The 22,722-nt window shown below is 33.3% G+C and overlaps 2 protein-coding genes, 1 long non-coding RNA gene and 2 pseudogenes across 6 annotated transcripts; 3 read left to right on the top strand and 2 right to left on the bottom strand.

Annotated features, from left to right (window-relative positions):
- The first annotated feature begins 217 nt into the window (after nt 1-217).
- Nucleotides 218-22,722, top strand: LOC146911929 (uncharacterized). 3 transcript variants are annotated; one of them, XR_015014910.1, is made up of 5 exons: nt 218-876; nt 970-1,218; nt 1,342-1,695; nt 1,948-1,992; nt 2,053-2,340. It is a non-coding gene; the product is annotated as an uncharacterized LOC146911929 (long non-coding RNA). The 3 variants fall into 3 exon arrangements; XR_015014909.1 differs by lacking the exon at nt 2,053-2,340 and adding an exon at nt 22,366-22,722 and having other exon boundaries at nt 219-876; nt 1,948-2,010; XR_015014908.1 differs by having other exon boundaries at nt 220-876; nt 1,948-2,340.
- LOC146911930 (sirohydrochlorin ferrochelatase, chloroplastic-like) lies at nt 10,956-13,225 on the top strand (annotated as a pseudogene). Its single transcript, XR_015014911.1, has 5 exons — nt 10,956-11,411; nt 11,499-11,559; nt 12,112-12,223; nt 12,433-12,525; nt 12,789-13,225. The product of XR_015014911.1 is annotated as a sirohydrochlorin ferrochelatase, chloroplastic-like (transcript).
- On the bottom strand, nt 12,949-14,025 carry LOC146911931 (noroxomaritidine synthase-like; annotated as a pseudogene).
- Nucleotides 15,988-19,546, bottom strand: LOC146911932 (PKS-NRPS hybrid synthetase cheA-like). The gene has a single exon (XM_085718324.1). The coding sequence runs from the start codon at nt 19,435-19,437 to the stop codon at nt 16,987-16,989; it is 2,451 nt and encodes an 816-aa protein (XP_085574450.1). The 5' UTR covers nt 19,438-19,546; the 3' UTR covers nt 15,988-16,986.
- On the top strand, nt 20,971-22,722 carry LOC146911933 (uncharacterized). The gene is made up of 3 exons (XM_085718325.1): nt 20,971-21,576; nt 21,710-22,100; nt 22,343-22,722. The coding sequence occupies exons 1-3, from the start codon at nt 21,520-21,522 to the stop codon at nt 22,351-22,353; spliced, it is 459 nt and encodes a 152-aa protein (XP_085574451.1). The 5' UTR covers nt 20,971-21,519; the 3' UTR covers nt 22,354-22,722.

The following is a 22,722-nucleotide window of genomic DNA, read 5'->3' on the forward strand; positions in this document are numbered from 1 at the left end:
TTAACTATTAATTATTAATCGTTATTGAAAATAAAAAAAACCAATGTAAATTATTGAAACAGAGAAGATTCATTTTTTTAAAAAAATTGATAAGTGATAAGAAAGGAAAAGGACAAATTTGTAGTGAAGTGGGTGTGTTAGAGGCTTACAGTTGTGCAGCAGAAACAACAAATCAACCATTCACGTGACCAAAACTTTATTTTTTTTCTCTTTCTCTTTCCTCTTCCTTCCTCTTCTTCCCCACAGATCTCACCGGAAACAACCCTCTTCCTTCTCCTTCCTCTTCCTCCCGCACAGATCTCACCGGATCTGACCGTCCTCTTCCTTCTCCTTCCTCTTCTTCCCCACATATCTCTCCGGATCTAACCCGAAACAACCCTCTTCCTTCTCCTTCCTCTACCTCCCGCACAGTTCTAACCGGATCTAACCGGAAACAACCATCAAAAACTAAAACACGGTCGTTTTGAGCTCCGAACCGAAAAAGCGGGCGATTTGACCCGCAATTGACTCGCTCCGCGTCGCATGAACTCGGTCGCGATACCCGCTATCCACAAACGCGTGGATCGGTCGCGTTTTGACGCGCCCCCTTCATTTTGGCCGCTCCGCGCCGCGATCGCGCCGGGAGCGGCCGCGTTTGACAACAGAGAGTTCAACAACCTAACCCAGTGTAGTTAATACATTTTTTGTGTATATATAATCAGATTTGTGTGTTGATTTTACAATTTACATGGCAAGAAACATTCAAAAACGAAAGCAAAGAAATCTCACAAAACAACGTACTTGCAGCAGTGTTGCATCTTGTTCATTCAAAAGACCACGCAAAAAAAAAACAAATTGAAGATGACAACCACAAACACAAACATGACTGAAAGAGATGTAAGTTTTATTTTCTCTATTTTTTGATGTATTTTCTTAGATCTGGAAGAGTTTTTGACATATAAGAGGTTTTCTCTATTTTTTATTTTTCAGTTCTACGCCATTTTGGATAAGGTTCCTGGCTGGACCTCTAAACATGATAATTTCATGTTGAGAAAAATTTATAAAATAGCTTCAAATCATAAGGACTTTCTGGATTTTGATTTATCTCAACACGACACATGGAAAAGAGTGGCAAAGATGTTGAATGTATACATAGCTAAGAAACAATACGGTGCCAAGAAAATGGGACCGGAGGTGCGCAAGAGACTTGTTGCGATCCGAACAATAATGAAAAAAAATGTAATGACTTCTTTTCTTTTTTCTTTCCTTCTTTTCTACAAATTTAACCTTAAGCTTATTTGGTTTGTTTTGTTTTATTCTATCAATTTTATATACCTTCTGATTGGGCATCTCTGGAAGCAGCAAAAAAGTTGTTTGACACAAAATTTACCATCCCGAAATTAGTTTCTGCTCTTCCAAGTACCAGCATGGCTACTAGCAGCACCAATTTTACTTCATTTTCACACTTTCCACACGTTCCACACGTTCCAGTTGTTGATCCGTCCATGATGGGCCAATGGGTGGATGATATGGCTCTTTTAAGTGAAGTTGCCAAGATTTGCAAAGATTTGCAGCTTAAAAGGGTAGAGGAAGATATCATTTGCAACCGAGCTGGAAAACGGGAATTAATGCATTTGGTAGTAACTACACAAGGCAAGGGTGTGGCAGACAAGGGTGTGGCTGTTGCTAGATTGTTGCTTAACTTGAAACAGAGAGGTATTTTATTTATTTTTTTTTGTAATAATTTCTATTAAAATATACTCTTATGATTTAAGAACAAAACTGTGTTTATATATTTTCTCTTTTATTGATCGTATTAGAAAAATATTTATATACCTTTATGATTTAAGAAACCAAAAACTATGTTGATTTTTTTTATAAGTGTGTTGATTAGTTTTGATTTTGAAGGGTATATTTTTTTTTTCTTTCTAATTTGTTATGATACTTGCTTTTGGTTGTTGTTTTCAGGAATATCTTAGTGCTGGTCTTGCTAAGAGGAAGAGAGGAAGAGATTGGTGCCGGTGTTGCTAATAAGAGGAAGAGATTGGGTGGCAACAATGCAGATATAACTCCAAGGAACCTTGTTGATGACTAGTATTTTGACATTAGATATAGATTAACTGTGTTTGTTTAGTGTAGATTAGTTTATGCGGTTGTTTAGTGTATGTGGTTGTTTAGTGTAGGAACATGAGCATGATCTCGAACTTTTCGAGCTTTCTTGCGCTTGTTCATTGTCTCCTTTATTTGTATCTGTCTGCAGTTGTTGATTTCTTTGAATGTGTGAACAAAGCTATCTGCTTGTGTGTTTTGTAGTTTGTACTCTTATCGTTTGCAATACAATTGTGTAGTACTCAATATCTATCTGCTTGTGTGTTTTGTAGTTTGTACTCTTATCGTTTGCAATACAATTGTTGTGTAGTTGTACTCTTATCGTTTGCAATATAATTGTGTAGTAGTACTCAATATTCTTGTCTATGCATGAACTATATCATTTTGGTGGGCCAAAATCTTTGGTAGATGCAAGAATGCACATGGTTAATTATTCTCTCTCTTTAGTTCATATTTTTTTTCTTTCTTTGGTGTTTTAGACTTTTAGGTGAGCATGTTAGCAAAGTATGGTTTTTATAATATCACAATGTTGGAATATCAACTCAAAAATGTGTGGATCCAAAGTATGCAAAGAGAAGAGATGTGTACCTTCAAAGTTAGTTATTCAATTCTTTTAAAAAGTGGAGAGAGGATAAAGTTTAGACACTATTTTGCGAGGACGAAGTCCAAACCGAAAATTTTATAGGGGTGAAAACCGGAAATGACCTATATTACAGGAGTGAAAAACACTATTAACCCTTTTGACAAATGAGTTGCGAAAATTTATTAAATTCATTAATCATCTACTTGATATCATTAGCCACATATTTAAACTATGTTAATCATCTAATTTGTGGTTGAAATTTCATGTCAAATTTGTGTGTCGAAATAACACAACACTTCATATTTTGAACGTTAAATATTACAATGGTATAATCAATCTCATCATAATTTAATTATGTTACTAATTCTAATACAAACAATTTTATTCTAAATATTTGCTTAAAAATCGACCAATGTTGAGTTTTATTTGGATTTATGCCTCCAGATTTCAAAATTATTATTGATTTAATATAAAGTTTGTTTAAAAGTTGGTAAGATTCAAACAATTGATTTCTTATTCAAAATTGTGACTAAAAAGTTCAGGTAGACCATTAAAATCAATTATAACTTATGAAACATATGTTAGTTTTTTTTTAGAGAAGAAACATATGTTAGTTGTGTTGTATATATACAAAAATAATCATAATTTATAATTATAATCATACAACCTCTCCCTCAAAACAACAAACGACTGTATATGCATATAATAATTGACACTCGTGGTATGGGTTTAATAGATTTAATCTAATTATCTCAACAAAATGTAATTATAAATGGTCATTTTTTCTCCTTAAAAGTTGATCGGAAGCTATCTTTCATTTCTTGTTTTTATTGGTTCTACATATAAATATGAATAAATGTTTACATTCTATATATGTTTTGGGTTAATATAACTTGAAATATGCCAAACTTCCTTTGAGACAAATTTTTAACCACTTGAATTTATTTTATTAGTAGTATTTAAGATTACATAAATCAAACTTGTAAAACATGTGTTCGGATATGGAAAAACACAATCATATTTGTAAGATACATTTTTTTGAGATATCTCTTTAAAAAAAAAATTAGATCTGTAAAAAATATTAGATAATTGGTATAGTTGTAAGATCGATATACATAGTATTTCATCATAAGTATATAAGTATATTTATCACAAAACAAAATTGTCGAGTATACATATATACTTGTTGTTAACCATCAAATATTTTAACAATATAGCAAAGATAATATTAGCTTTTCTTTTCGTGGAAAAACTAAAGAGCTCTCCCACTATAAATGTTACCTCACTCCAATATATTATCGCATATTTGGCGTTCAATATTTTTACGCCCTATTAAGTCTATGTTGTTAATCTTTCATTAAATGTTGTGGAAACCACAAATTATTAATTGGCGGTATGAAACTTGAATTTCCTTTTATCACGTGATATTGCTTTTATAAATAATCTTCGTCATTTTTTACAAACAATACAATACGATGATAGGCTATTTCGAAAACTTAAACTAAACAAATTGTACATATCGTTACATACCATCAAATTTTATCATAGACTGCTCGTTTGAGCTTCTTTTCTCCAAATGATCCACACTACAAAACCTTATAGTTGTCGATGAACACCCTTGATTTATGAAGGATCTTTCTTGCATAAACGCAACATACTTTAAAAACGACTAATTAGCAATGATTAACTAGCAGAAGAACTCATACGAGTTCCAACAAAGAATCTAAAGAGCCAAATCGCATGTGGAATGACAGGATCATAGGAATGGCTAACCAGATCAGAAATGCAGCAACAAATGCATCTTCGAATATCGCATAACCGATCGACCCATGTACGATTGCGTTCAAAAGCAGTATAACCATAATTAGAAACAGGGTTTTTTTTCATGTGAGGTTGACATGATGAACAGTACCAAAAAGATAAAGCAATTAAACATAACAAATATTGACAAACTGAAGATAGGGTTTTCTTTAAATATGATTTCATGTTGTTCACGCAACTTGGTGGTTAGTATTGATGATATTGCACTAAATCCGACATAGCTAAACCCTCATAAGTAATATATCATCTTAACTCTTGATTTATTAACCCCGTCTTCTTCTTCATTGGTAATATGTCGACTAACAAACAACAATAACAACAATGAATAACCAAGTACCCACATAGCACATACCAAAATACAAGTAATTCAAGAGATAAAAGAAGCAACTACACAATTGATAAGCATATCGAAGAAGAACTCTAATATTGAATCATGATACCTCATCAAATTCTTTCCACACACAGTCATGAACATTTCCACGTAACCGAGATTTAAAGAAACAAACAGGATCTCACACAAAATACGGCCAACTTCGGAGATTCTGGATTCATATTCCGAACGAGGTTTTACGGTTAGTATCGAAAAACTCACCCCAAAAGTAAAAAGAGAAAACGCAGCTAATTGAAAATTATTTTGATTCTTTCATTCGCGACAGTCATGTTTTCGGTTAACGTTGGTCGCATTTCGGGTTCAACGGAGGGGAGGCGATGGGGTAGGTGATTGGTTCTCATTGTTGTGTTGTTAGTTTCCATAGTTGGTGTGTTTTAGGGATTTTAAATATCTAGTTCTCATATCAGTATCTAGGGTATTTTAGGGATTTTTGATATATATTTTGTTTATTCTAGGGTTTTGTTTTTTATAGTGTGGTGAAATTTTAGTAATAAAAGCATAATTTATTTCCTTGAAAACTCTAGTGTTAAAGATTTTAGACCCTAAAAACGAGATTACTTCTCCTACCCCTAACACGAATACACAAATTATAGCAAAACATCGTAAACTAAAAACAATTGATGACTTTCATGTAAAAAAAATTTGCTTTTTCATGTTTCAATGTGTTGAATAAACAAATCCCAAATAAAATTCCTATTTTAAACTTCTTCTTAAGTGTTTTAAAAGCACTTATCAGCATTTTTCCTAATTATACATACATCTCAAAACATATTATTATAACCTCTTAAAACATATGATAAAAAATAGAAAATAGTTAGTGCATCTTTAGTACATGTCAATTGGTGGGTTTCTTTTAAACAAATAAATTATAGAGTTGAGAAAGACCAAATATAAATATCAATGAATGAAGCATAGTAATTGAGAGTTTATTTTCTCAACCTATGATTCTTAAAAACTGCAAAAACACCATTTTTTTTTGTTGTTGTTTAGATATCCAAATGTAATGAACGATGGTATTTTTTGTCCAAATTGGTTAATTCGAAGAGGTTTGATTTTTACGGGAAAAAATTGAGAAAGAATTAAGAAAATGTAAAAGTAACTCTCATGATAGATGAATATTTTAATTTGGGCTGTAAAGAGCTGTTTTAAATTGTAACCAAGCAATAAAGCCCAAAAAGTAGAAACTTTCTACCTACACCCCCCAATGGCTACACAAACCATGCCCTATTTTTTAACTATGTTCAGCTAGACTCCCTTTCCCAAATACACCTGCCCTCTCCCACATATAATATGCTAATAGATCCCACAGTGACAGTTTCCAATGTGACATGAGAGAGGCGCAACACTAACTCAGTTTTTGATCATAAATACTTTGCTTCCAATACATCATTTTTCTTATTATCCAATAACTAATTCATCTTTGAATAGGCGAATTAAAAAACACTCCCATATTTTGTTTTCAATTAATGCAAATAACTCAATTTATGTTATAAAATGTAAAAACACATCATTGGAGATGCTTTTGAAAAAATGTATGTTAAATGTACTATTAGAATGGAGTTTAACGAGTTGGGTTTAATATAATTGACTTAAAGTTGTTTCATGAATCCTAGCTTAATTGATAAAAATGTCGAAATTGTTACATCGGACGTCACGATCGGGGTTTGAACCTCGAGACCTTCGCTTTTGTGTGTGAGTTTATGATGATTTTGTCATTCTGTCTATCTAAAAAAAGAAAAGAATTGACTTAACTTTTACTTATTATTTTCATTAGGGACTAAAAAGATGGAAAACTTAAGAGATTATTAATTATTTTCATTTTTTTGAGGGATGAAATAGGAAAAATTAAAGAAAGGGTAAGTTCAGGAATGAAATTTGTTAAGTGTTCTTTTGTGTGAGTGTTTAAACATATGTAAATTTATTAGAGTTCTTTTATTTCTATAGTAAATGTTAAATACCTGCCTCATTTAATCTTTATAAACCAAATGTTGATTCAAACTGTTACACATTCTGCTAATAAAGATAAGTTAGCTTAATTAAAGACATTTATAGCACAAGTTAATAAGTCGAGGTTCGAACTCTGGTCACTGCGTCCGACCTAACAATTTCAGCATAATAATAGTGACCTCATTTGGGGGAACTCAAAAATTGTATTGGGGGAGGGTTTTGGGGGGTTATGGAGGGTTTATATGAATTTTTCAAATCCAATCTATGTTGTTATTATATTCTTAAAATTAAAAGTATATTAATCATAAATATTAGTTTATCATTCTCTAAAAAACTATTCTTTCAAAAAATGTGAATTTTTTGTCCATTTTTCTATATATTTCCAACCCCCCAAAGTCCTCCCCTCCCTTCCCTTCCAAACTCCCAAACAAAGCCTAAGAGTAATGAGGATTGAGCAATTCGCTAAGCTAGCCTGCCAATGGCTTGGAAGGAAAAACGGGCCAAGGCACCCAGAATTCAAGTTCTTACAATAGTTAATGTTGTAGTAAATTGATTCACTCATGCTTAAATCAATTAACAAAAAGAAATAATTTTAGAAACCTATTATACTTTGGTGAATTCATACTTTATTAATTTAAAAAATCATAAAGATACAATTAATATATCACTAATTTTAAATTAAAAAATCAATTTTAAATATTAAATAAATCACACAGATAACTTTCTCTCGTTTTCATGAATTAAATATGAACATTGGAGTCATGCATTTTAATCACAAACAACAAACCAACTACATACATGTATGAACCACCAAAATATAATGCAAAGAGTATACATCCCCGTCATTCTTCATGTATTAAATATGACTCTTGAGTCATGTATGTCATGTAAGAATGGATAATATATACGTTAATGTGTTACATTAATGTGTTACATATCTATTATCTATCAATTTTTATTTTTATTTTTTAAAAAAAGCAGAAAATTTTGCAACGTTATATTATTTTACTGTTAAATTATAAATTATATTAGCTACCACTTTGAAATTAAACAAGGAACATCAACTAAGTTAATTATTGGCTTAAATATCACTTTGGTCTCTTACATTATTTTAAAAGTTCATATTAGTCCCTTAACTCTAAACCTTTCAACTTGGTCTCTTAACTTATTTTAGAGATTGCGTAAAAAAGATATTTTAAGGGTTTAATTTGGTCCCCTTAACTATAAAACTGGCCAATTTGATCCCTTAACTTCTGTAAGTTAATGTAATTTGGTCCCTTAACTTGTGTAAATTAATACAACTTGGTTCCTCAATAGATGGATACGATAATTTTTATAAGTTAAAAGACCAAGTTGCATTAACTTGCATTAGTTAAGAAATAAAATTGAAATTTCAAAATAAGTTAAGGAACCATATTGAACAGTTTTAAAGTTAAGGGATTAAATTGAATTTTTAAAATAAGCTGAGGGAGCAAAATGATATTTAAGGTTTAATTATTTATTTGGTCTTTTTTTTTTTTGGTCTCTTAATTATCTTCATCAAATCTTTTGTAGTTTCTTCTTTTCTTTTTTTTCTTCCCTATGACTTTTTATATCATTCAGTTAATTAAAATAAAAAATCTGAAGATCCAACTAACGTTAGCAAATTAAATGATGCCTACTTAGTGTAGTTCCAGACTTTGTACATTTTAAACCTTAACACATCTTGAAATCAAGCATCCAAAAATGTTGACATTGCAAATGATGCCTACTTAGTGTTGAGTATCATTATAAACAGAAGGAAACATATATAAGGTGTAATGGATTTATTAGAAGATGTTGAAAAATTCATTCTTTCAATATTGTACGCCTATCAAGCTTATGGGGTAACATCACTCAAGTTTGGGAAGTTTATAGCAAGGAAGTATCAAGAAGTAAGAGTGATGCTACAAGGGAATCGTGGCTTGATGCATTTTTTGAATGCATTATGTGCGGTTGTTTTGACAGCTTTGGTCCACCCAATAATCCCAATAATCTAAGGAAGAATGGATCAATTGCCTCCTAGATGGAGGAGTGTATTTAATTTTCTTTTTCTTTTCGTTATTGTTAATTAGTTTTTGTGTTAACTATTTAACATATCTAGTTTTTTTACCTATGTTATTTGTGTTACCTTCGATTCCCTATTAATACAATTCGTTTTTGTGTTAATTAGTCTTGATTTTATCACGATGAGACATGAATATTAACCCCTCTGGTATTAGGTTACTCTTTGGAATGAATTTAAGCTATGTCAAGTTCTTTTTAGGAATCAAGATTGGTATTATTTCTCAAGGGATAGGCCACAAGTATGAACCATATCGTAGAGTTCGATTGTGTCAAGGACATGACTGAATTTACTAATGAAATGGGGATAATCTAGCAAATGGTCACATACTTTCTTCATTGGAAGCATTTCACATGCTGCTTTCACTCTATTGTCCATTCTCCATTTTGGGGCTAATCTTAGAATTTGGGTGGGCTTAATTTACTCCTACAAAACCATCCTGTAAGGTGAGAGATGACATATTTCATCCAATGTAAAAATCTTAACAGTTGACATTGGCTAGAGTGGAATATGTCAATGCTCACTTTTGCACCTCAAATTTGACAATGATTCTACAATGGGATTCAAAATGAACTGCATGTGAATGTGGAAAGGATACAAATCTATGGTAGTGTTTGATTCAAAATGAAATGAATCAAAAAAGTTTCTTCCACCCCTTTTAGTAAAATCAAAATTGTGTTCAGTTTCATTTTGTTTCAAATATCTCAAACATAAAATATGACCTCGTATGCAGTTCTGTCCTTTTCTAACACGTTGAACAAACACACTCTAGAATACTGCATAACAGATCTATTTTGTATCATATTTTCCTATTTGAACTTGAAACCACCTTGTTGTGTTGCAGGATGTTGTGAATGATAGGAACAATTATTGCTTAAAGCATGTAGCTAGCTGGAGTTGCAGATGAGTGTTCAGTTTGTGCTGGGACTGGAAAATGCATACTCCGTCAATAATTTATGAAACTTCACAGTTTTGAATGCACTTCCTTATTGTGCTTGGAGGTTGATGAGGAAGAGATGAAGCTGAAAACCAAAGGAATGTGTATATTTATTGAGCTGCAACTATTTGGAAACCTTGGCTTCAAAGAAGATTGCTTCTTGTAGATAAACTTCTTGGACTTGGAGTGAACTTCCAATTTCATCCCTTAACTTGCACCCTATTTCCTACTTCGTTTTCATGTAAACGGAAATAATAAGTCGTTTCTAACGTTTTGTCACACTGGTCCCGTTAGTCCTTCGTTGTATATTTGACTAACGAGACGGAAATGTTCGAGATAGTAGGAGAGAATGTAAGGTCATGAACGAAATTAGTGGTTTACTAATTTCTCTGGTTTTTGGAGTTTTTTCAAGAAGATTAGTGTATCCAATGTTGTCAAGGATCCTTTACAGAAGATTCAAGATTAAATAAATAATCTGATTTGGCTATGAGCCTATGACACATGAAACTGATTGTCAATTAGTGAGAGTGCTCAAAATGTTCTTCTGTGTGAGTGTTAAACATATTAGTGTTATTTTTTTGGTAGTCACACCAAAAAACATTTATTTATATTTGATAATAATAACATTAAATTATGACTCAAAAGCATTGAGTTGTGGCTTTTGCTGGATGGTTAAGCGTTGGATCGCTGCTTACTCTTAGCAGTTAAATCTTGCGTTGTGGTTTTTGGTTGATGGTTAAACTTTTGTTGCCTCATTCGGCATTTGATTGGTTACTCTCAAGAGTAGAATTTCTTGCTTCTTTCTGAGTGAATGTTGTGGAGACACCGGAAGAAGTTAAAGCGGGTCCAAAGTTGGTCGAAGACTTCTAAGAGCTATGCTACTAATTTGGTTCATATGCTTCTATTGTTTTCATCAGAGACTGTAATTCATTTTTACTTCGATTGTACTACTCATTTTCAACATGGGGTTGAGTAGCTCAATTGATTTGAGCTAAGGGTTAAAAAGTGATCGTTCAAAAATTTAATGTGTTGCATTAATAAATCAATAGATTTATTTCTGAACCAAAAAAAAAAGAGTGATTTGATTCTTGTATTTTTTTTTTCTCCTATCTATAAGCAGATTTATTCTTGTTAAGAAGGAGGATGACAAGGAAATATTGGGATATTGAGATATAGTTTAATTACTCTCTATGTAAAAACAAAATATACTCTGCATGTGGCTAATATTTGTGGTCCATGTCCAACTGCACAAAAAAATAGTTGGCATTAAAGTATCAATTTTCTTTGAGATTTTACAATTTATTAAAATTACATCTTCACAAAATTTTGTCAATTGTTAAGAAACAAGAATTGAGGAAAAGATGAAGAATTTGTTGTGTCACACAAAATATTTTAATTTTCAGTTAGTTTTGCTGTTATTTTTATGTATTAGTTTTTGAGATCAAATTCTCTCAGTTTTTCTTCAAAGTCTCTATTAAGCACTCTTCTGGGGTTGGTCCTGATGATGCAGTGATAATTGTGGATCATGGTTCAAATCGGAATGAAGCCAATCTTATGCTTGGTAAGAAGAATTTGATGAAATTAGTTATATGAAATTGAGAATGTTTTGATTCTGATATTTAACATGTTATCTTGTTTTGAATTTCAGATAAATTTGTGGAGATGTTTAGAAACAAAACCGGATACAAGATTGTGGAGCCTGCTCATATGGTAATTTTCTTCAATTTGTTGAGTTTTTTTCTTCATGTTAAACCTATTCGAGGCATTGACACTGGCACAACACCGGCATCAATTTAATTCATGAAAATGAATTAATTGAATGCAATCTTATGATTAAGCACTTATAGAAAGCTTAATTAAGCCTATTTGTTAAACCTATTTGTTAAACCTATGTGTTGTGTTGCATTTTCTTCAATTTGTTGAGTTTTATAACATATTTAAACAATCAGGCTTTATGTTAACTTCTATGATGTACACAGTTTATATATAAGCACTTATATAATAACTTTATGTTATAAAAGCTTAATTAAGCACTTATAGAAAGCTTAATTAAGCTTTCTGGCATTATCTTAAGATTATTAGCATTATCCTTTGGGTTGTTTGGTGTGGACAACTAAACATTTTTCCCTTCATGAGGAAATACATTTAAGTTTCTTACCCTTTCTTTCATTTTTGATCTTGAAGCTAGATTTACATTTCATGACATAGTTGTAGAGTCATAGAGCACAATCTTGATGCTTCATAATCTTTATAAATTTTCCGGAACTAGCAAAACCATCAATTGCAGATGCTTTTCAATCTTGTGCTCAGCAAGGTGCACTTCGCGTTATTATCAGTCCCTTTTTCCTCGCTACCGGGAAGCATTTTAATGAGGTAGATTTCCATATAACTGCAGTTTAGATTTTTTACATTGTCAATTAATCATAATCGTTAGATCATTAAAAACGTCTGACTTTAATCATAACTACTTCTAATGTCACACGAATGATTGGTTGTGATTTGTTACGGTGTATCAAAATCAATCTCGTAGAAAATATCTCAAATGCTCAAACTTAAATCTAATTCGGCAAGATCATGTGCAGGATATTCCTGCCTTGAGTGCAGAGGCAGCAAAGCAACACCCTGGTGTGTCATACATTATCACTGCACCCCTTGGACTCCATGAGCTACTTGTGGTAATAATTTATTTTATTTTTACATTAACTCACCTATTCGGAGACGAATTAGTGCTTGTTTGGTAACATAGTGAGTTTGTCAAAATTAGGGTGAACCACTGTGATTTTGTAAAAACTACACTCACCAGACATAATTATGACCTCGTAAGCCGATATGTCCCTTTATAACATGTCGGCCAAACACACTCTAAAGTACCGAATGGTGGATATATTTTCCATCGTATATGTCATTTTGAACTTGAAACAATCTTGTTGTGTTGCAGGATATTGTGAATGATAGGATTAATGGTTGCTTAAAGCATGGACCTGGAGGTGCCGAAGAGTGTTCAGTTTGTGATGGGACTGGAAAATGCATTCTCAATCAAGAAGCTTGAAGCCAAAGGAATGTTTAAATTCAGCCACAAAAGTTCTGAATCCATAACTTCAAGAAGCAGATTGTTGAGAAGCAAGCTGATCCTTGTGGATTACTACAAAGAGATTGAATGCAACATCCCTCAAAAACTTATCATCATGGATTACTACTTGTGACCCCTTCTCTTCTTTCATCAAAGTTGTTAGCAAATTAACCATTTCATTATTTTTTTCTACATTTGCTTAGTTCTTCCCTCTTTGACTTAATATTTGCATATACAAATTGATCATAGGTTTTGCATGCCTTGGTCATATTTTTCTCTTCACCAATTTGAAGCCATTTTTGCAACTTCCAAACACTTTTAGGCACTTTATGTCTATAGAATATGCCCTCTTCAATTTGGTTAAAAGCCTTCTCACACGCGACATCGGGAAAATCAATAGAAAGACAATTAGGATCACATCCAAGAACTACAGAACAAATGTTGTCGAATGTGAAACGATTGAATACATCATGTAAATCCACCGGTGACCCTTGTTGTTGTACATGATCCACCAAAGGAATCAAACTTTTCTCCAACTTGTTTTGAATGATTTTCTTTTGAAACAATTCAAAATCTCTTATTTTCAAAATAGAGTGAAAGAGACCTATTGTATTTCCATGTCTCCAAATCAGTGTTGAATATTCCATCTTCAAAGGCTTCAAATATCTCATGATATTCACGACCCTTAACATAATTGTCAAAACACTTGCTTAACATGTGATGGAAGTTGATGGGATCACTAGAGACCAAATAGTTCATGCTGGTAAACCAAGGTCCCATGAACTCACATGTGTTCCTATGTTGTTGTTTCAACAGCTGAGTTATGAAATCATGAACTCGAGACAAGTTCCACAATAATTGATGTTATTTGCAACGTTTCCAACGATGAATGTAAGAATTGGGTATTTGCAACGTTTCCAACGATGAATTTGGAAGACGATGCATAGGAAGAATTAATGCACAAATTATTGATGTGTAACTAAGCATGGCCATTGCAAATTATTGATGTTATTTTTTATTTTTTTTATTTACATTTGTCTTTCCTCCTTTTGACCGACAGGTGATATATATTTTAAGCATTGCGCCAATTAAATTAGTTATTTTATAATCTACCAAAAAATTAATAGATATTTTTCAAAAATATATAATTAATGTTAATTTCATAATTCTCAATTCAATATATTTCATTTTGTATTTATGATAACGGTGAATGTATTACTACATGACAATGACACCAAAACCATTTTTCTCTATCTTTCACCTATAAATTTTTCTTAATAGAGCAATGATATTTGAACAACCATTTGGTACAACCTATTTGACAACCTTCCTTTTCTCTCTTTTTATTGGTCAAAAACAATGGAGAGAGAAAAAGAAAGAGAGAGTAAGAATATAATGTGAGTATGAGAGAGAAAGTTGTCTAAAAGTTGTCACAAAATGGTTGTACAAATATCATTTCTCTTTTTAATATATGCAAAATGATTAAATCACTTGGTTATTTTGGAACGAAGAGAATATAATTTATGTGATACATATCCATATTTTTAATGTATCAAGAAAAAATAATTGCCCGAAGATGATATCTTTTATGAATAAATGTTAATATGTTTTTTTTAAATCCAAAATTATATCAATTAAACCATTCGAATTGACCACAAGGAGTGCAAAAAATAGAATAAAAAAATGTTACTACAATGATAAGAGAGAAAAATGAGAACATCAGAGGTCCGTGAGACTAATCGCTTGATTTAATTTGGGGTAACAATTTATTCCTTTAGCTTTTATTCATTTTAATTTTGTCTTTTAAGTCAATTTACATATGAATTTTCAAACATCAAATCTAATATTCATATGCAAACATGGATGAAAGATCATAGCTTTGAAAAATTGAGAGGCCATAAAAAAATAAAAATATGAATTTGAAACTTGAAAATTCATATCTAAATATACAGAAGGACAATTGAAATGAAAAAGAAAATGACCAAACTATTACTCAAAGTTAAGTTAAGAGACTAAAAATATTAATTTTGTTTTAAATATATATCACATTAGTTTAAAAAAATAGTAAATCACTTTAATTCAATATACACACTTTTAGTCAGACATAGTGTTGAAAAATTACTCTCTTAATCACATTTATAATATAGAAAATTTATCTTAAAAATTTATAATATAGAAAATTTATCTTAAAAATATAAGTTTTGAGTTTTAATTAAATAATAATTATAACATTTTTCCTAAAAGAACATTTATCTTTAATTCAACTAACGGGTCTCACATTTAAAAGAAGTGATAATATAATATTACTTGGCCCCACTTGCAAAAGAAGTAATATTACTCGTTTTTATAACTATATATCATTAAAAAATAACTTTTAGTATCAGTTTTTAATAAGATTTAAAAAGAAATACAAGCAATAAGTTGTTTATAAAGATACGGTTGGCTGCTTCGTCTTTTAGAAATTCATACTTTTAAGGTTTTATTAGACTTTGTATACTTTGGGCCCAAACCCATTTATCCTAGAAAATTGCTTTTCTGAGCTAGAATACTTCCTATTGACACAAGTAAATGACCATTTTACCCCAGCGACTGTTAAAAAAATAGTAAATCACTTTAGTTTAAAAAAATAGTAAATCACTTTAATTCAATATACACACTTTTAGTCAGACATGGTGTTGAAAAAGTACTCTCTTAATCACATTTATAATATAGAAAATTTATCTTAAAAATATAAGTTTTGAGTTTTAATTAAGTAATAATTACAACATTTTTCCTAAAAGAACATTTATCTTTAATTCAACTAATTGGTCTCACATTTAAAAGAAGTAATAATATAATATTACTTGACCCCACTTGCAAAAGAAGTAATATTACTCGTTTTTATAACTATATAATATTAAAAAATAACTTTTAGTATCAGTTTTTAATAAGATTTAAAAAGAAATACAAGCAATAAGTTGTTTATAAAGATATGGTTGGTTGTTTCGTCTTTTAGAAATTCATATTTTAAGGTTTTATTAGACTTTGTATACTTTGGGCCCAAACCCATTTATCCTAGAAAATTGCTTTTCTGACCTAGAATACTTCCTATTGACACAAGTAAATGACCATTTTACCCCCAGCGGCTGTTAACTGCCGCTGAAGTATGCGCCGGCTGTTAACAACCGCTGGCTTCCAGCGGCAGTTAACTGCCGCTCACACCAGTTACAGAACCAGTGCAGTCTGCACTGTATTTTCCCAGGAAATGTGTCCTGTTTTACCTGTAATTTCAAACGGCAATTCCGGAGGAAATCAAACCGAAACAACAACATCCAGCAATCATAAACATCAACATGTAATAGTTTATCAATTATTCTGTTACATTACACCAAACCGATAATGCGTTAACGTTTAACAATTGTTTGAAATTCATCAAATTTTCCACATTATGCAAAACATTACACGTAATGTACATTAATTACTAATAAATGCGAAACTCAAATATATTGATATACATATAAATAGTTAAAGGTTAGTTACATATCACCCAAAAAATTGGTCATTACATTATATATCCAAAAAAAATACGTCGGCGCGTATCAACCAAAAATCGGATTAACACCGACCAAAAAGTGTCACATTTCATCTAATTAAATCAAATCATCTAAATGTTCCAGAACATCTTCAAATTAGGTGTTTTCTTTAATCGGAGTTTCATCAAACATAATTGGATTGTCTTCATTTGTTGGCTTTTTTGGTGGAACCGGTCTCTCTTTGAGCTCAATGTCCATGAGTGTTCGGAAACGATCGTGTTGATCCAAGAATTCATCCTCCCATGTTGCTGCCTCTTCGCTCCTGTGATTTCTCCACTACGGGGATGTTGGAGGTAGTGGGCAACCATCTTTTAATGAAAGAAGGACAAAATGATTTGGGATTAGACCAAGGCAAATCATGTTGCTTTTCAGGTTAACCGGAGGTCGTCCTCTAAGTGGGAAAAAAGTCTCAGAGATGTAGTCTTTCCATGTAGTCATCTCTAACACCGGCCTATTGTAACATGATGCAACGATGTTTCCCATATCCGGCAATGTCAACCATTTGTCAGGAGGTGCAAAGCTACTAGGATTTTTGGGAGGATACAATCCATCCAAGATGTAGTTGTAACGATCCTCGCTCGCATATATCTCGATGTATTTGCTCCTATGCTCTTTAACTCTTGAATAAGTGCTCTCCGCACCATAACATGACTTTCTTGCGTCAAACCCAAGGCTTCCGCTATAGCCCTAAACCCATAATAGCCGTCACCAATAACATCCACAACTCTCTCAATGTATGGTCTCATGAATTTTGGCATGCAATACATAGGATTGGATGGATCATAACTTGTTGAAACCAAGCTAGGCTTAGGAACCGGAACCGGAGAAATGCCAATGCGAGCACCTTTTCTTTTAGTTTGTGAAGATTTTTTCCGTGGTGAAGATTGACTTTCCAGATGTTGAGAATGAATAGTCTCCCACGAAGATGGGATCCTACCACGTGTGGTTTTGATTTTTTTGGGAGCTCCTTTGGTTGCCACCTTTCTTGGAGGTAGTGACAACAATGTGGCCTCCAGAAACGCTAACAACTGCAAAGCCTCTTTGATTTCTAGTTTCATTTGGAACGAAACTCTTTGGAGACGTTCTTGGATACCATGCCACTCCTCCGCGACCGAAAACAAATCTTCATTACTTTGTTCTTCACCCATGTACAACTTATGCCAATGCGGGTGTATCTCATCCAATCGAATGGGTATGTTGTGATGGATTTTCATAGCAATGAAGCATGCACAAGGTAGGCCATACGACGTCCTTTGAACACAACCGCAAGTTTTCTTCTCAATGCACAAGGTTTTCCTAGCACACTCTTCTTCCACAAAAATAAAGTTCATGGCTTGTCTAGACACGTGACCCCCCAACCCGGAGTACAAAGTGACATCTTTGTACCTATGTTCCAAGACCGTAACACTCCTACCAAACGATGATTGTATCTCCCCAAATTGGTTTGCCAACATCTCATCTATTTTTTGCCAACAAGTACCCAAATCACCCTTGGAGGTGGACAAATATTCCTTCACCACACCATGAGCTCCTTCAACTCTATTCGTGGTCCTACACCCAAGATGTAACACAAGGTCCGTCCATGCCCTCACTAGTTTGTCCTTAAAAGGATTCAATATGGTTTCTTGAACATAGTGAAGAAACTTTGGATGATCCTTACAAGCATCTTGGAATTCCACTAGATTACCCGCATATAACTCTTGAGTAGGAGATTCAACCAATTTTTCCCATGCATCAAATATGGTATCAACCAACTTACTATGCTTCTCCTCGTCGACAATCTTCTTTTGCCCATCCACCATAACAACATTTTGTTCAACTTTGCAATCGGTGATGATTCTTGATCTAACATTTTTGCCAACATGGAAATAACAAAGTATTGCACTACTACCGGGGAGAACATTTTTTACGGCATTCATCATACTAGTGACCCTGTCGGTCACTACCACCTTAGGCATATCACTATTTGGTCCAAGAAGTTTAAGCAACATTTGCAAAGCCCAAGTAAAGTTATGCTCCTTCTCTGACGTCATAAATGCAAAACCAACTGAATATGTCAAATAGGTTGAGGTGACTCCAACTATTTCAAACAATGGCATCATATACAAGTTGGTTTTGTATGTGGAATCCATTATCAAAACAGTAGGAAAATTGTTAAACAACTTTACCGATGTTGGATGAGTCCAAAATATGTCTTGAACGATTTGACTTTCCTTTTTTTCTCTTACGTAATAAACATATCCATTCTCTTCCAACTTTGTGATTAGATATTGCATCTCCGTCAAGTCACCCCTTTTTTCCTTTTTGAATTTATGACGTTCATTGTAGACTTGCTTGATATTTGTCATGGACTCTTTCCTTTTATTCCTCAAATTTGTCAAAATATTTTTTGGTTTCACCGAAGAATCGGTCAAGTCATGTACAATCTTCTTGTCGTCCTCCGTTAATCTTCCGGCAAGAAGGTGCCCTGCTACATACGACACCATCTCATGGTTGTGAACGCCATTAAGAATAGCCAATTTCCAAGCATTATCTTCCCTAACGACATATCCACGCACCTTGAACAAACACCCACATTTTCTTGATCCCATTCCTTCATGCTTCACTTTTGTCTTCGGTACTTTGTGTTCGCCGCTCCGTTCACAAACCAACTCCAACATAGCATTTCTTCCTTCACAAGATCTTCTAATGATAACCGTAAATCCAGCCCTATTTGCTTGTCGACGGACCCAACCGAGCAATTCGTTTTTTATCTTTCCATGTGTCTTGGGTTGAAAAGAAATGAGACGTGTCCACTTCGTTGTCACGAAGTTTCCACACATCGGAATTGACGCTTGAAGTCTCCACTTTAACGGAGACTTCGACCTTAGCGGGAGCTTCAACCTTATTGGAATCGACAACTCTAGGTTTACGATCACCCGGATCATCACCCGCATTCTCAACATTATCTATAAATAAACAACATACAATTACTAAACTAATTAATAAACATGTATCTAATATCATATAATAACATAAACAAACAAAAAAAAACAAAAGAAGAAAAATTGGGAAAAAAAATTTGGCAGTCGCTACTGCCACTTAGAAAATTTTGAAAATTTTCTAAGTGTCCAGCGGCAGTTAACAGTCGCTCACTAACAGCGGTAGTTAACTGCCGCTACAACGCGTTACAGTGCAAAAAAAACCAGAAAAATCAATCAAATGTAATGGATTTTAACGTTGTAATACCTGTTCTTTGATGCATTTTGTGTGTAGAAACGTCTTAGCATTCGATCAGCAATGATTTTGAGGCAAGATTTTGACACAAAAATTTTGAAATGAGGTTTTTTTTTTGGTATGGTTTTGGAATGAGAAAGGTGATGAATGAATAGGTGAGGTAGGGGTTTGCTGGTTTTGGGGGGAAAGACAGCAGCGGTAGTTAACTACCGCCAGGGGCATTTAGGTCATTTACTTGTGTCAATTGGAAGTATTCTTTGTCAAAAAAGCAATTTTCTTTATCCTAACCCTAAGATACAAGAAAATGAGGAGAGCTCAATTCTGCCATCGGTGGCCATTGCTCATCTCTCCTCTTTATTCTTTCATCTTCAAATAAAAAATATAAAGTACATCCCCATCCCATCTATTCCTTCTCTTTCCACTCTTAACTATCCATCCCATCAAATTTAATCCATTTACTTCATTCTCTTTTTTTAGATATCGATCCCATCAAAACCCATCAAATTTAATCCATTTACTTCATTCTTTTTTAATTCAGTTCAACAGCCTAACCTAGTGTGGTTAATACATTTTTTGTGTATATATAATCAAATTTGTGTGTTGATTTTACAATTTACATGGCAAGAAACATTCAAAAACGAAAGCAAAGAAATCTCACAAAACAACCTACTTGCAGCAGTGTTGCATCTTGTTCATTCAAAAGACCACGCAAAATAAACAAATTGAAGATGACAACCACAAACACAAACATGACTGAAAGAGATGTAAGTTTTATTTTCTCTATTTTTTGATGTATTTTCTTAGATCTGGAAGAGTTTTTGATATATAAGAGGTTTTCTCTATTTTTTATTTTTCAGTTCTACGCCATTTTGGATAAGGTTCCTGGCTGGACCTCTAAACATGATAATTTCATGTTGAGAAAAATTTATAAAATAGCTTCAAATCATAAGGACTTTCTGGTAGGGCTGGACAGAATATCCATACCCGCCCGAAAACCGGCCAAACCAGTGAAACCGTGACCATTCTGGTCGGGTGTATATGGACCGCGAGTTGGTGATTCATGCTTTTTCGATTTTATACAGTTATGGACGGTCGGATTCGGATTGCAAAAATCAATCCATCGGTACCCAGCAACCTACCGATTGTATGCCAGGAATGATAAAAATTAACACTTTTACAATGTGAAAGCTGGCTTGCACAGGGAAGACGTGTTGTCTCTCTCAATTGTCTTGGAACTCTCAAAAACTATTCACTTTCAAGGCATTAATTTATGTATATTTTTAATATTTTATATTTTCAAATCACTACTTTATGACCATAGTCATTGCACATCAGCATACTCGCATCACATCTCCTGCTGGAACTAGTAGTCCGCCACTACTACAACTACAATTCCTTCAGATCTAGAGCTTTTCCTCAATCAGCTCCACAAATCTCACCTCTTTCTTCTTCTACTTCTTCCTTTATTATCAACACAGACAACACAATCCTTTTCATTTTTCACATGTAATAAGTTGTGAATACCTACAAATCCAAAACCTTTCTTCCTCGCTGTTATTTCGTTCTTTCTGTAATTTTTGTACCAGAATCCAAAACCGGTGGAGTCCAGCCGACCACCCGCTGAAATCGTCGAACCGCCAACTGTCGAAACCGTAGGCTCAAACGGACGGAAATGGACTGTAATATTCACACCGTCGGTTTGACCGGTTTCGGATTTTGAGACCGAGAACCGCCCTGAACCGCCCGTTGTCCAGCCCTACTTTCTGGATTTTGATTTATCTCAACACGACACATGGAAAAGAGTGGCAAAGATGTTGAATGTATACATAGCTAAGGAACAATACGGTGCAAAGAAAACGGGACCGGAGGTGCGCAAGAGACTTGTTGCGATCCGAACAATAATGAAAAAAAAAATGTAATGACTTCTTTTCTTTTTTCTTTCTTTCTTTTCTACAAATTTAACCTTAAGCTTATTTGGTTTGTTTTGTTTTATTCTATCAGTTTTATATACCTGCTGATTGGGCATCTCTGGAAGCAGCAAAAAAGTTGTTTGACACAAAATTTACCATCCCGAAATTAGTTTCTGCTCTTCCAAGTACCAGCATGGCTACTAGCAGCACCAATTTTACTTCATTTTCACACTTTCCACACGTTCCACACGTTCCAGCTGTTGATACTTCCAAGATGGGCCAATGGGTGGATGATATGGCTCTTTTAAGTGAAGTTGCTAAGATTTGCAAAGATTTGCAGCTTAAAAGGGTAGAGGAAGATATCATTTACAACCGAGCTGGAAAACGGGAATTAATGCATTTGATAGTAACTACACAAGGCAAGGGTGTGGCAGACAAGGGTGTGGCTGTTGCTAGATTGTTGCTTAACTTGAAACAGAGAGGTATTTTTTTTTTTTGTAATAATTTCTATTAAAATACACTCTTATGATTTAAGAACAAAACTGTGTTTATATATTTTCTCTTTTATTGATCGTATTAGAAAAATATTTATATACCTTTATGATTTAAGAAACCAAAAACTATGTTGATTTTTTTTATAAGTGTGTTGATTAATTTTGATTTTGAAGGGTATATTTTTTTTTTCTAATTTGTTATGATACTTGCTTTTGATTGTTGTTTTCAGGAATATCTTAGTGCTGGTCTTGCTAAGAGGAAGAGAGGAAGAGATTGGTGCCGGTGTTGCTAATAAGAGGAAGAGAGGAAGAGATTGGGCGGCAGCAATGCAGATGGAACTCCAAGGAACCTTGTTGATGACTAGTATTTCGACATTAGATATAGATTAATTGTGTTTGTGTAGTGTAGATTAGTTTATGCGGTTGTTTAGTGTATGTGGTTGTTTAGTGTAGGAACATGAGCATGATCTCAAACTTTTCGAGCTTTCTTGCGCTTGTTCATTGTCTCCTTTATTTGTATCTGTCTGCAGTTGTTGATTTCTTTGAATGTGTGAACAAAGCTATCTGCTTGTGTGTTTTGTAGTTTGTACTCTTATCGTTTGCAATACAA

Source organism: Medicago sativa, chromosome 6 (assembly GCF_051527215.1).
Source record: "Medicago sativa cultivar Bolivia chromosome 6, Bolivia_mono, whole genome shotgun sequence".
Lineage (NCBI taxonomy): Eukaryota > Viridiplantae > Streptophyta > Magnoliopsida > Fabales > Fabaceae > Medicago > Medicago sativa.

Excerpts from the sequence above, each read along its gene's own strand:
- LOC146911932 (XM_085718324.1), bottom strand. The coding sequence starts at position 19,437 with ATGTTGAGAATGCGGGTGATGATCCGGGTGATCGTAAACCTAGAGTTG.
- LOC146911933 (XM_085718325.1), top strand. The coding sequence starts at position 21,520 with ATGTTGAATGTATACATAGCTAAGGAACAATACGGTGCAAAGAAAACG. Across the intron at positions 21,577-21,709 it reads CAAAGAAAACGGGACCGGAG|TTTTATATACCTGCTGATTG; the intron begins GTGCGCAAGAGA and ends TTATTCTATCAG.